The following is a 12653-nucleotide window of genomic DNA, read 5'->3' on the forward strand; positions in this document are numbered from 1 at the left end:
AGCAACATACCCGAACAAGTATTGTTTCTGTTAAAGATGCTATGGGAAACGTTACACCGCACAGCAAGGAATGCTGTACTCATTCCCATATCCCAGGAAACCAAGGTTACGATAGTAGCCAAGTACGTTCCCTTTCAATACTTCACTTAAAGAAGCTATGGGAACACAGTTTAATGCTAAGATAGAGAAATGAACATGTAAACATGCCCTGATACCACAGTGGTCAGGGGACGATAACAGCAGCTTTACTCGAACAGGGCATTGTAGACCCAAGGAAGAATAGGTCAGCAGAATAGTGTCCATTTATCTATCCATTTATCCTTTGGATATACAGCCATGTCTAGGTTTCAGGACGACCTTAGAGTTGACAGGCCCGAATCCAGGCAACTAGGGCTCACAGAGAACATGGCCACAATTAGATACAACTTTTATAAAACTGAAGAAAATCATTAAAGAGACAAACGCTTCTCACCTGTCTGTTGATGAAGAAATCTGAAATTACCTTGTGCTTTTAAGTGTATTTTTCTTTAGGTCTCATTCACAGTAGCAATTAATAGGCTATATCTTCGGGACCGGGCAAAGCCAAAACAACAAACAAAACATATCACTAACTACAACCGCATTTCCACCATTGAACTGAACGGTTCGCTTTGAGTTATGGTTTAGTTATCAGATGTTTACATATGATGTGAGGTAATAATAATTATTATGGAGGATGATCTAACATTTCTTACAATTAATTTTATTACTAATTTGTGTTTATGGAGAAGCTAGCAACCCGGCAACAGATGTGACAGGTTCTGACTGTTTAACCGTACCGAGACTTGCTTTGGACCAAGCTCACGTGGAAACAAAACATCATTCACTTTCCTATAGTTGGTACAGAACCTGTAAGTGCCTCAAATTTTAGCACTAAGAGACAGGGCGAACTCCATAGACTAGAAATGGGAACGGCAAGACCAATATGCTGCAAACATTCATTGAATAATACAGGAGCTGCAATCATTGGGGTCACAATCACAGGAGCCGCAATTATAGGAGCCGCAATGACAGGAGCCACCATCACTGGAGCCACCATCACGGGAGCCACTATTACAGGAGCCAGAGTCACAGGAGCCACAATCACAGGAGCCACAATCATCGACACTGCCATCACCAGAGCCACTGTGACAAGGGCCACAGTCAAAGGAGACTACATAGGAGCCACAGTCTTTCGAAGACCCTTCAGACGTCCTTTGCTTAGGTTTCGGTTGACTTTGGGTTACCGTATGGCCATGACACTGGCATATGTTATTGCAATTCTTTTTGCAGTTTTTACATCCTTCTTCATTATTTTTAAACTCCATGGCTTGTCTAGGAGTCTGAGGTGAATAGGTGAGCTGTATCTTGTATCTTGGGGGAATCAGGATGTGGTTTGCAAGGTGTCTCAGGACGGCACTGCTATAAAGCATCAGGTTAGAGACTTTCACCAGATGGTCAGGTTTCGTGGAAATAATCATTTATTGTCATCACAACTCAGTACACTGAAGAAATTCTGCTTCGCATGTTGTTTTTCTACAAAACAGACAAATAATATGCAAGTATAGCATATAACACGTATAATAACAAGAATATAAGATTAATAGAGTAGATAGGAAATTAAGCTCAAAGTAATATTCAAACTGATTTGTGATGTTAATCCTGCTATTTTTGACTCAAGTGCAGTGTAAAATGCTCGGATTCAGATCACTTAAGAAAAGTGCAGCCTGAGACATGATGTGTGTTAGATAAACCATAAATGGCACATACAGTAGATTATGTCATCTAAACCTAACAGTGATAAATGTGAGGAATCTAGTACACTTGACTAGGACGAATGAATAGACTGGTACTTACTGTTCAGAGACGCACACCGTTAACAAAGATCTCTACACAGCTTTCATCTCTGACTCGGTGGGCGGGGCCTCTGACCAGAGCAGCACTGATTGGCTCGCTGGTAAGTCGACTCTGCAAATTAAACTAAAAAGTGTGAATGCAGCCCAAATCTTTCTGAGGGAAAATAAAGCTGCAAAAACAAACATACTTTCCTTTTTATTCACCATGTCATGTATGGCTGCTAACATTTTCAACTGGAATGTTCCATCGTGTTTCATTTATTTGACAAATAATCCGAATGAGTGTAATATATGATAATATTTCGATAGTGGGCTCGTATTTCAGGTAAAAAAAACTATTTCTTAGGATTTTGTGGATTTAGGGACAACTGATGGGATAACTACACTAGAATGGAGATTAATGTTTATCACATTATATTTCAAAGAAACAACCTGTCTCTCACACACATATCTGTGATACACTTTACTATAATTTGGCTTTTTCCTGTAAAGCTGTTTACTTTCGTTTTCACTTGAGCAGGAAAAAACAACAGAATTCTGCGCTCATCACATGTCAGAAGACTAGAGAGGATCGTACCAAATGTTAGAAACAATAATTTTAAGTATATACAAATAAAATCAATCGGGAGAGAACTCCGAAGTTTACCCCTTAAAGCCATGTCTTGGGAACGACTGAAAGACCATACACTGTTGCAGATATGGATGATTACCTGTTTCAGTTTTATTTTATTTTGCTTAGAGTTGACGCCTACACTGTAGAATAGGTGTGAAAACCTAACGTTTGTAACTAACCACGAAGACTGCTAAGACACAGTGTATAGGAAGTTTAAAGCCACCAACAGAGAAAAGAAGAGTGCTAGAAGAAGACAGAAGAACATCCAGCAAATGGACATGAGTTACAGGAACTGACACCTAAAAACAAGTGTGCAATCAATCAATCGATGATTCAATTACTTTTATAGCGCTTTTAACAACTCAAAACAGTGGACAGTATAAAGTAGAAGAATACAATGATAGGGATGTATAATGACGAGATTGAACAATTTGTTATTAAATGCATGACATCTGTCATCAATTCAACGATAATCTCTAGAAGTTAAGTGTCCCCAACAAAGCAAGCCAGAGGAACCACAACCCCATCCATACAGAATGGAGGAAAAAAACCTTGGGAGAAAGCCAAATTAATTGCACACATTTTCATTTTTGTCAACCAAGTCTGAAAATGTCAATGTGGTGTAACCATAGAAAACGTGTACCAAAAAAACTTGGTAAATGCTCAATAAAACATCAGATTAACTAGTTCATTAGCTAAACATCCGATTAACTAACCATGCTAAAATACTGTTTATTAGTAAATAAGTAGAGCATTATTGTTCTGTCCAATTTCTTGTGTCAAGGGGGTGTAACCATCATTTAAGGAGCCATTTTGTTGATATTTTTCAAGAAGATCATGTGATAGGACATTATATCCCAGAGAAGGACCTCTGGTGATACAAACTGCTTCATGCTGATGTTAGTAACTCTCTTTAAAATGTCAGATAATGTGACTTTTTTAGGGAATGGTGGGGTATTCTTAGGTGTACTTGTCAAATGGTATGACCTCAGAAATATATTGATAATTCATCATCGTTATGAAAATGAGTATTACATTTAAAAAATAGCATTTGAAATATTTATCGGTGTCCATGACAATGCATGTCAAATTTGATTTTAAATTGAATTGTCAAGTGGTGTAACTGAAATTTCTACACTATTAAAAAAAAAGGTAAAAGGTATGATAAAGACTGATTGGTTGCAAGAATTTTACCATAAAAATATGCTAATGATGGTTTAGATGGTTTACGGATTTAAATTACAATTTAAATGTACGAATAAAAAGTGTATTTCTTTAGCTGACATAATGTTACTATGCCAAACTATTAAATCAGGCGGTGAGAAAGTCACATGAAGAGTATCATTTTCTTAATATCCATTGCATTCCAAATGTTTAATTGGTGTAAACAAATTACTAAAATACAGATACTGATCAGGTATTATTTTTTTGCATATTGTGACTTGTGTTCCTGTGTTTTATGTTTATTGATATGTGAAGATGCAGAAATAATTGCATTAATAAAAGAAAATAAACCACAATGGACAGACTCAGAAGGTGCCCTGTGTCTTTCTTGACTTTAACATCTTCCCTCACCAGACACCAGAGGGTACTACACTTATAGAAAAAAAAACAATACCGTTTATCATGTTGAATTATTTGAATGCCTAAAACAACTTCATTTATAACATTTCATCTGATTTAGTTTTTTTTTTTCTCACAAATTATGTGTTGTGTATTTATTTTCTTTCTGGTTAACAAACAAAGGCATAAAATGTTTCATTTAATTTATAATTAAGCAAACTTTATTTTTGCTATTAAAATTCAAACATGGAAGAAATATTGTGTCATTATTCCACCAAAAGATTGTGCAGAAAAATTGTTTCATCTTAGTAGGCTATATAAAGTAGGCTTCATAAAAATAGAAAATGTGTTTTCTATTTTTATAAATGCTGCATTAAATTAGGGCTCTGCTCGTTTTAAATGTTTCAGAAAAGTATCGATATAAAGTTTAATTTCTGCCATTTTCTCTTTATTCTATAGTACAGAGAGAATCTAGCCGTTTATGTATCATATTAACTAATGTACAGACACTGAAATGAAACATTGGAACTTTATGTAAATGATTAATGATTAAGTTTTTATAAACAGTTCCTGAGACTTATAAGAGACAGATTTACTTGAGACCTTCTTCCTGGGTGCTGTTTTTTGTGGGCCAGGTTTCAGTGCAAGTTTCTTTCAGTTGAAACAGCTCAGAGTTACCTTTTAGTGTGGGTTGAGGCTTAAGCCTTGCCTGTGAAACCAGGGAGTGATGGACTGAGAAAATGGACTTCTCCTAGTCTCTTGTAGGTATGGACGGGTTCCAGAACAGGTGCATCTGCACGATGATCACTCTGTAGTTAACGTGCAAGCGCCCGGCGGACACTAGGCCTCGTTCCCGGAGTGAGTGAGCAGATGCCGCTTCAGGTCTCTCCGGTACGTGAAGCTCTCTCCACACTCGCCGCAGCCGTACGGCTTCTCCCCGGTGTGCACTCTGCCGTGAGTCTGGAAGTTCCCCACAAACCTGAAGCTCTTTCCGCACCGAAGGCAGGTGAAAGGCTTCTCTCCCGTGTGGATTCTCATGTGAACGCCAAGGTTTGTGTTGTTTGAGCAAGTCTTTCCGCAGTGAAGGCACATGTAGGGCTTCTCTCCGGCGTGAGACATCACGTGACTCTTAAGGCTGTCGCCGTCCGGGAAACTCCGCCCACACCGATGACACCTCAGGCTGCTCTCTCGAAGGTGAGCCTTCTTGTGCTTTTGGAGGGATACTTTGTGCCGGAAGCTCCTCCCGCAGCGGTCGCACGTAAACGGCGTCTCGCCAGTGTGGCTGCTCACGTGATAGCGGAGGTTCAGTTTAGTTGTGAAGCTCCTTCCGCACAGTCTGCAGACGTACGGCTTCTCTCCGGTGTGAACTCTCAGGTGTCTGTTGAAGCTGCCCTGCTGCGTGAAGCGGTGTCCACACTGAGCGCACGTGTAGGGCTTTTCTCGACTATGAATGCTCATGTGGCCTTTAAGGGTTCCTTTTTTAGTGAAGCTCTTTCCACACTGCTGGCAGGAGTAAGGCTTCTCTCCCGTGTGGATGTCAGCGTGGACCTTCAGGTTTCCTTTGGTAGAGAAGCTCTTTCCACACTGATGGCAGGTGAAACTATTTTTCTGTGAGGACGCCGTTTCTTCGTTATCTTTTCCTTGGGTTTCTTCCAGTACTTCTCCCTCCTCTTTCAGTGGCATCTGGTCTAAAAAAAAGGAAAATACAAATGAACCCGTTTACTGAGCACAAAGCAACATGCGCACATGCTGCTGAAAAGGTTTGAGAACCTCTTATCAATACTTTAAGATCACAGAAAGATGTTCAGGGACAAAAAAAACTCAAACGACTGATTCCACACTGCTGGTGTGAATGAAGAAACATCTCATCAGATACGAGTACGGGGTGCTCCAGGGCTCAGTCCTAGGTCCGCTCCCGTCCTCCTTCTATATGCTTCCCGTTAAACATATTTGCTTTACATTTCACAGCTACACTGATGATCTACATTTACCTAAAGAAACGACAAAATGAAATAACAAAAGTTAGAAGTCTTCCCGTTTTGGCAAGACACGACCGACCATCTTGATCTGGGACTGATCAGCTTGTCAGTAGAGAACTAAACCGGGTGTGTCCAGGTAGGGAGACGAGGGGCCCCTAGGACAGGACTTGGAGCCACTGCTCTACATCTGGACGTATACTCAGTGTTTTGTAGCACGGCCCACTGGATCGTATCAGACCTGAATGCTCATGATGTTAATGCTACTACTGTTTCTAAATCTCTGACCAGGTGAAGTCACTCATTTCAGCCGCTGTCCACATTAATTTCAGCGGATTAGGACATGTGCTCTAATGCTAACATCTTAGTTGTGGATGAGTAGATGTAGATGTAGAGTAGAACATCAACTCTGTTACCACAACAACGCTGGCTTATTTAAAGGTCTTTTAATCGTGTTTTCATTAGCGTTGTGTGCTATTTAGCATTATGCCTGTAAGTGGAGTTTTTGGGAAGTTGTCGATTCTGTTAGCGTCAAATTTTACCAAGATAGAGATACTCATCTTATTCTTTTAAATCTCATAAACATTACTGAGATATTGTTGCATCTTTATAATACTTCAAGACATAAAGACATAGGTATTTCTTTCAGTTTTAAGGTGTGCACAGGTGAAATGATCTCAGTTAAAAGTTGGCACATAAGGACTGTTTCTTTAATGGAACAAGAAGGATTTTTTGATTTATAATCGATTGTTATTTCTGCACAAACATCTATTGTTTCAATTAAAGTAACCTTCACGACCTTCTCTACTAGAAGATTACAGTATTACTTTTACATGCCCTGAGAGTTATTCTGGCGTCCGTGGAGAAGCATCAGCATGCTTCATGTCTCAGTGCATTTTGACAAGAAGTTGTTTAAGATAGCCATGTATTGTTTTCTTCTAATTTAAGGTCTAATATTACAGTAAACTTAAATGCAGTGTTAGCACTCGTCTGGTCAAGCCATCTTAACTTAATGTCAAAGTTTTTTTATTAAAAAGCACTCCTTAATGTTAATTCTTCAGAGAGAAATGTTCATCTTTGAGAATAAAAACCGACCTGTGTGCTCCTCATTATCTTCTTGTTTCACGCCGAACGCCTCTTCAATCTTCAAGTCTTCTCTCTCCTCTTTAACAGATGTCATCTTTGTGTGTTTGGACACTCTGTCGTGATTAGATGAGCAGAAACAAACCTCAACCCGCTCCCCAGTTCAGTGTCAGTACGTTTTCATTTGTAAGTGAACTTGACGTTTGATGAATGTTTGTGTTTTGAGCAGCAGATGTCGTCAGTGTTCACTGAACCGAGTCATTTGAATCGGTTCGTTCGGTTCAGTTCACTCGAAGTTCCTCCATCTCTGCTTAAAGTGACTGAATGTTTACTATGAACTAATCGATATAGGGAGCGAAACGAGACGCGTCTTTTCTGTAACTCCGTGGGAGCGTTTTACTTAAGAATGCGTAAGGCTAACGTTAGATGAAGCATCGCGATGTTACACGCAGTAATAGCATCACTCGAGAAAACACAAACAGCGCTGATTTAAACGCACTGAACGTTTAAAAGCGCAAACCCGGACCAGAAGCAGCGGCGCAGCCCTGTGACGTCATATCCCCGCGACGAAGATAAGAGTCCCGCTCGATTGAAGTCTCCAGAACAAAACACACAGATAACAGATGACAAAGAAACTAATTTAATTAAACGCTTTAAAAGCACTACCAGGTACACACAGAATTGTAATGAATTCAGAAGTTATATACACTTTAGACAGATTCATATAAAACCGCCTCAGACGTTTAGAGCTAAAACAAACTCCCCAGAACACAAACATCTCACAGGACGTTCAAGACGTGTTCAAGAGCGTCAGCCTCCCGAAAACACATGATTTCAGTGATCACGTTTATTTTCTGCTTGTTGAAGATTCAGCCAAGCAGGAAAGTTCACAACATGAATGCCTCCATGCCCTTCAAAGGCTTCCACTGCAAACGATCGGATATTTATCACACATTAATTTACATTTTTATTTCATTTACATTGTGAAATGCATTAAGCACGAGTGGAGTGAACATGACGGAGACCTAAACTAAATACAATGCGCGAGGCCCTGTAAGGAGGAGGCGGATTAAGACAATATACATCAACGTTGAAACAAAGACAGGGTCAATACCAGGAAAACAGGTTCGAGGGTGATCCGGTTCTCAGAGTCAAGAGTCAGCTTACAGTAAAACTTACATTTCCTTCACCAACAGCGTGGTTGTTACCTCGCTAGTGAGAAGTCAAGTTGTTTTCAAGCTGATGTTAGAGTAGGGCTAAGAACATATTAATGTGTGTCTCTGATACAGTTCGGGCTCTCTGTACATAATAAATCATCATTTTTGTGGCAAAACGTTGAAATGAGCTGTCGTTTCTGTTGATTGCTGCATTTATTTGTTTGGTCAGTCTTGTTGTGGGCTTTGGTTATTTTGCTGTTGTAAGATCTTGGTCATAATATAATTATTAATTGAATTGCCTTGCAGAAGAACCAACTCTTGGTGTATATATATATATATATATATATATATATATATATATATATATATATATATATATATATATATATATATATATAGTTAAAATAACAGCCTTGCTAAAGTTTGTGAACAAGAATTGTAACATACACCCTAGAGTACTGACAAATATGTGTGATATTGAAGAAAACATCTGGCAACCTTGCTGAGTTCATTCTTTTGTCAAAAAAAGACTCCCAGCCGTCAGAAGAAAACAAATGAGAAAGATCAAAACTTCAGCTCATATCCTTCTTCACTCTTTCAGCAAGGCTACTCGACGGGTAAATATAACAGCTTTAACTTCTATTCATTTACCATTATTGATCAAAGATTAAACCTTTACAGCACAGGAAAGGGTAAAAAAACAGCTGATTTAAAAAGGTTCTAGAAACGCTGTATATCTAAAGTTAGTGTAAAGCTCCACAGAAAAAGGATCAAAACTTTCATATCCTACTCACAGGCCTACTTGTTCACTCTTGACTTTCATTTGTTTTAAACATTTAACATTATTAATCAAAGATTTCACACCGAATTACATGCATTGGAAAGGGTAAGAAATAAGGCTGATTTCTCACTTCTCAGAACCCCAGTGAGGGTATGAAGATATTATTTCTCAGATCGTTTTCTAAATATTGGTTCACGTGTGCTTCGTTTTTCTCGAGCTGTGGAGTGACGGTGGAGGGTCAATGAGTGAAAGTGTTCCTCCATGATATTTCATAAACCGTATTTATAACAAAGATTATATCAGTCAATCGTTTGAAAGATTGAAAAAAAAGTCGCTGAAACAGAGGATCGAAGTCCTCCGCTGTTTGGATTGAGACGATCACAAATCTGTGTAGTTTATGGAGCTAATGGCAAAATTCTAGGGGGCTAAGTAATGATTCCAGGGAAGCTTATTCTATAGCATTTGCACAAATACGTGCTTTAAATGATATTTGTTGTCTGAGCTATGCTAAGTTCGCTTGTTTTGGCGTGACAATTAGTTTGATCGGTCTACAGTAACACAATATCAAGAGGGTTCATTTTTAAAGCTGATTTTGAAAATTGACCAGAATAGTTTCTTAAACTAAACTCATTTCTATTTACCCATATGTTTACAGTAGATTAACTTCTTCCTTCGATATATTTCCTATATACATCGAGTCCTTCTACTGCGATACAATACATGGGCAAATGAGCTTAAGTTTTGTTTAGTTTTTTTGTAATGAGACAACGCTTAAAACTAGAAATGCATTAGATTATGTGCTTGTATATAACCTGCCTTCTTTCTCCCTTGTTTAATTGAAATAATGAAATTGTTTAGTCTTACAGAATAGTTTCATTTCTGAAATTTCAGGTGGCACTGAAACGTTACAAAACCCTGAAGCCAAGACGTATAAATTCTATTCCTTGATTCGGTAAGTCAATCATTACTGATTTTAAATTTTATTATTATTGTTATAACTTATAACTTAACTTAAAACTTTACTGATTTATGTATACAACACAGTTTTAATGCCATGTTTAAATGTCCTATTTAGCTCCTAATCAGTCTCTGCTTTCATTATGGACGGAAATTCTAAGGTCAGTCATTTTTAAGTGCATCGTCTTACCAATTTATTTAAATCATTAAGATGCAGGCATCAATACAACATAACTTTACGTCTTGATTTCCTTTTAGGAAAATAAACGTCCAGAGGACATGAGTGACTGGAACAGAGACCATGTGAGACAATGGCTGCTCGAGATAAAGATAGATAAAAAACATGTAGACAAGTTGTACGATGAGGGACTGAATGGAGCTGGTCTTTTCCGCTTCAAGGAGGTTTATCGTTTAATGCGAGACCTATCGTCAGAAGAACAAGAGTTGATTTCTCAAAAAATAGACCTTTCGAAAGAAGAGCTGAATGACGTGAGTCAGGCTTGTTGCTTGAAGCCTTATCCTTTCAGTAGATACGATGCTTCATACAGGTACATAGAAAACAGCATTCTAGATGTAACTGAAACTGGTCCTAAAGACCTCATACAACCATGCCATGAGTTCAAAGCCTTCACCAAAACAAAAGAGTACGCAATGCAGAAATACACTTATGAAGTCATTCGATTTGCAGCAGCTTGTATGAACAGTCGCACGAACGGCACCATTCATTTCGGCGTGTCAGACAAACCGCACGGACTAATTCTTGGTGTTGAAATCTCGAAAAACGATGACTTCAATGATCAGCAGATACATGCAATTGAAAGAAATTTCAAATCAAAAAGAAAGTTCAAACAGAACAAATAGATAATGTTCGAATGGCAAAAAGGTGTATAAAACCCCCTCGGTTTGTTGAAGTTCTCAAAGCTGACATGACGCCCTCAGGAAAATATGTTATTGAGGTAGACATTGAGCCATCCTCCATTGTCTGTCAAGACCTCTATTTTAAGACATTTGATGTGGTCGTAGATGAACAAGCTAAGAAGAAGAAAGGTGGCGAGTCTTTCTTCATAAGAGACGGCAGCAGCAGCAAGCAGGTGGATTATGACACATACATCGCTAACAATCCAGGCTTGTCCCAGGAGAGGAAGGAGGCTGAAGAAAAGCATCTCTCTGTTGTCAAAGTCCATGCACATGGCTCTGCGTTGGGGGCGATGATAACAGGAGGGACACATTCTATGGACAGGCCTAATTTTACTTCGTACATTGTGGTGGCTAACAAGTCTCATCCTGTTCAGCTGGACAACCTGGATTTCCTTCCTTGCATGAATCTTACGGCTGTTTTGGATTTTGATCCACAGTCTGCTGAGAATGGCTTGAATAAGCTTATCAAAGAGAGAAAAATGAAGATAAACGATCATTTACCTGCTCAGTATACAGTGACAAGTACGGTTAAAGACACCGTATGCAGCTTAAGTCTGACTAAAAGCACAAGCTGGGTTTTCTGTAACGGAGGCATTAATGGGGAAACTCCCTCCGATGATGATAACTGGCTGACTGAGAAAGGACACTCTGTGCGTCATGTAGTCTCTTTCCTGTGCCAAAGCGTTCTCCCTCGCAAGGAAATTTCTTGTCATATTCTTGTTACTAAATCAGGTGAGCAAAGCCAGCGACCCCTTGTTTCAGACCTTCGGTATGTTTCTACAGGAGCTTCAGGGACAAAACCAAATCTTGTGCATCAGTGACAATGAAACATCACACACCTACTGGAATGACCTTGTCAGGCAGCGACATCGATGGGACGTATCAAAATGCATTTATGAGCTAAGTTTTGCTGAAATCAATGGCACCATCCTAAGTCAGTGCTCAGAGCTACGCAAGTTAGTACGGTTTCTGCCTAGTGGTGGTGGCAGTAAGGTTGGGCTACTGAAGCAGACTGAGGAATCCTTAAAGACGCTCAGTATTCTTTGCGTGAACCAATGCGAACAGGAACACGAAGACCAACAGCTACACGAGGAGAACTTCTATAAGGGAGGCAAGGCATCTTGGTGGAACTTCTACTTCTCAGAGCAGTCTGGGTCTGTCATCAAACGTGACAAGTTGGACTACATTTTAAACACTATTATACCAAATGTGTTGAACCAGAAGAGGTCTTGTGTGTTTTTCAGTATCTCCCATGTTTATGGCAGGGGTGGCACTACATTAGCCATGCATGTTCTGTGGACCCTCAGGGAGAAATACCGCTGTGCAGTGCTGAAAGACACCAGCGATGATTATACCACTGCAGCCGAACAGGTAGTGCAGCTACTGACGTACAAGACAAAAGGCCACCCTACACGGGTTCCTGTTTTGCTCATGATCGATCACTTCCAAGGCATTGACAAAGTACTAAAGCTCCAACATCAAATTGAGGAGGAGTGTTTGAACCAGCACATTTTTTCAAAATCTCCACAAGTCATTGTTGTCAACCTCATAAGTATCGATTCCTGCGAACTAACCGAGGACACTGTTGATGCAGTTTTCATCCCAGACCGTTTATCTGAGAAGGAACTGCCACTGTTTAGGGAAAAGATAGAGGAGTTTAAGAAGACCAACAGAAGCACAGAAACATTTTACGTGTCCATGATTTTGAACAGCTTTAAACCTGACTATATT

General features: G+C 39.3%; 3 protein-coding genes across 4 annotated transcripts; 2 read left to right on the forward strand and 1 right to left on the reverse strand.

The window, feature by feature from the left end:
* Nucleotides 1-1875: 1875 nt before the first annotated feature.
* Nucleotides 1876-7659, reverse strand: LOC122331574 (gastrula zinc finger protein XlCGF8.2DB-like). 2 transcript variants are annotated; one of them, XR_006248215.1, is made up of 3 exons: nucleotides 7122-7659; nucleotides 4729-5738; nucleotides 1876-1986 (listed from the first exon to the last, which is right to left on the reverse strand). XR_006248215.1 is itself a non-coding variant. In XM_043229120.1 (2 exons), the coding sequence occupies exons 1-2, from the start codon at nucleotides 7204-7206 to the stop codon at nucleotides 4891-4893; spliced, it is 933 nt and encodes a 310-aa protein (XP_043085055.1). In that variant the 5' UTR covers nucleotides 7207-7659; the 3' UTR covers nucleotides 2966-4890. The 2 variants fall into 2 exon arrangements, 1 of the variants encoding a protein (XP_043085055.1); XM_043229120.1 differs by lacking the exon at nucleotides 1876-1986 and having other exon boundaries at nucleotides 2966-5738.
* A 1100-nt stretch (nucleotides 7660-8759) lies between these two features.
* Nucleotides 8760-10865, forward strand: LOC122331590 (sterile alpha motif domain-containing protein 9-like). Its single transcript, XM_043229145.1, has 4 exons — nucleotides 8760-8883; nucleotides 9939-9999; nucleotides 10123-10165; nucleotides 10263-10865. The coding sequence occupies exons 3-4, from the start codon at nucleotides 10148-10150 to the stop codon at nucleotides 10863-10865; spliced, it is 621 nt and encodes a 206-aa protein (XP_043085080.1). The 5' UTR covers nucleotides 8760-8883; nucleotides 9939-9999; nucleotides 10123-10147.
* LOC122331578 (sterile alpha motif domain-containing protein 9-like) lies at nucleotides 10864-11887 on the forward strand. The gene has a single exon (XM_043229127.1). It carries the CDS (start codon nucleotides 10877-10879, stop codon nucleotides 11741-11743), a length of 867 nt encoding a protein of 288 aa, XP_043085062.1. The 5' UTR covers nucleotides 10864-10876; the 3' UTR covers nucleotides 11744-11887.
* Nucleotides 11888-12653: the final 766 nt, after the last annotated feature.

This window comes from Puntigrus tetrazona, unplaced genomic scaffold (genome assembly GCF_018831695.1).
Source record: "Puntigrus tetrazona isolate hp1 unplaced genomic scaffold, ASM1883169v1 S000000001, whole genome shotgun sequence".
Classification (NCBI taxonomy): Eukaryota; Metazoa; Chordata; class Actinopteri; order Cypriniformes; family Cyprinidae; genus Puntigrus; species Puntigrus tetrazona.

Bases quoted from the DNA above. Each gene is read 5' to 3' on its own strand.
- LOC122331574 (XM_043229120.1), bottom strand. From the start codon at position 7,206: ATGACATCTGTTAAAGAGGAGAGAGAAGACTTGAAGATTGAAGAGGCG. The intron at 5,739-7,121 runs GTCGGTTTTTAT...CCTTTTTTTTAG, and splicing joins AGATAATGAGGAGCACACAG to ACCAGATGCCACTGAAAGAG.
- LOC122331578 (XM_043229127.1), top strand. From the start codon at position 10,877: ATGGCAAAAAGGTGTATAAAACCCCCTCGGTTTGTTGAAGTTCTCAAA.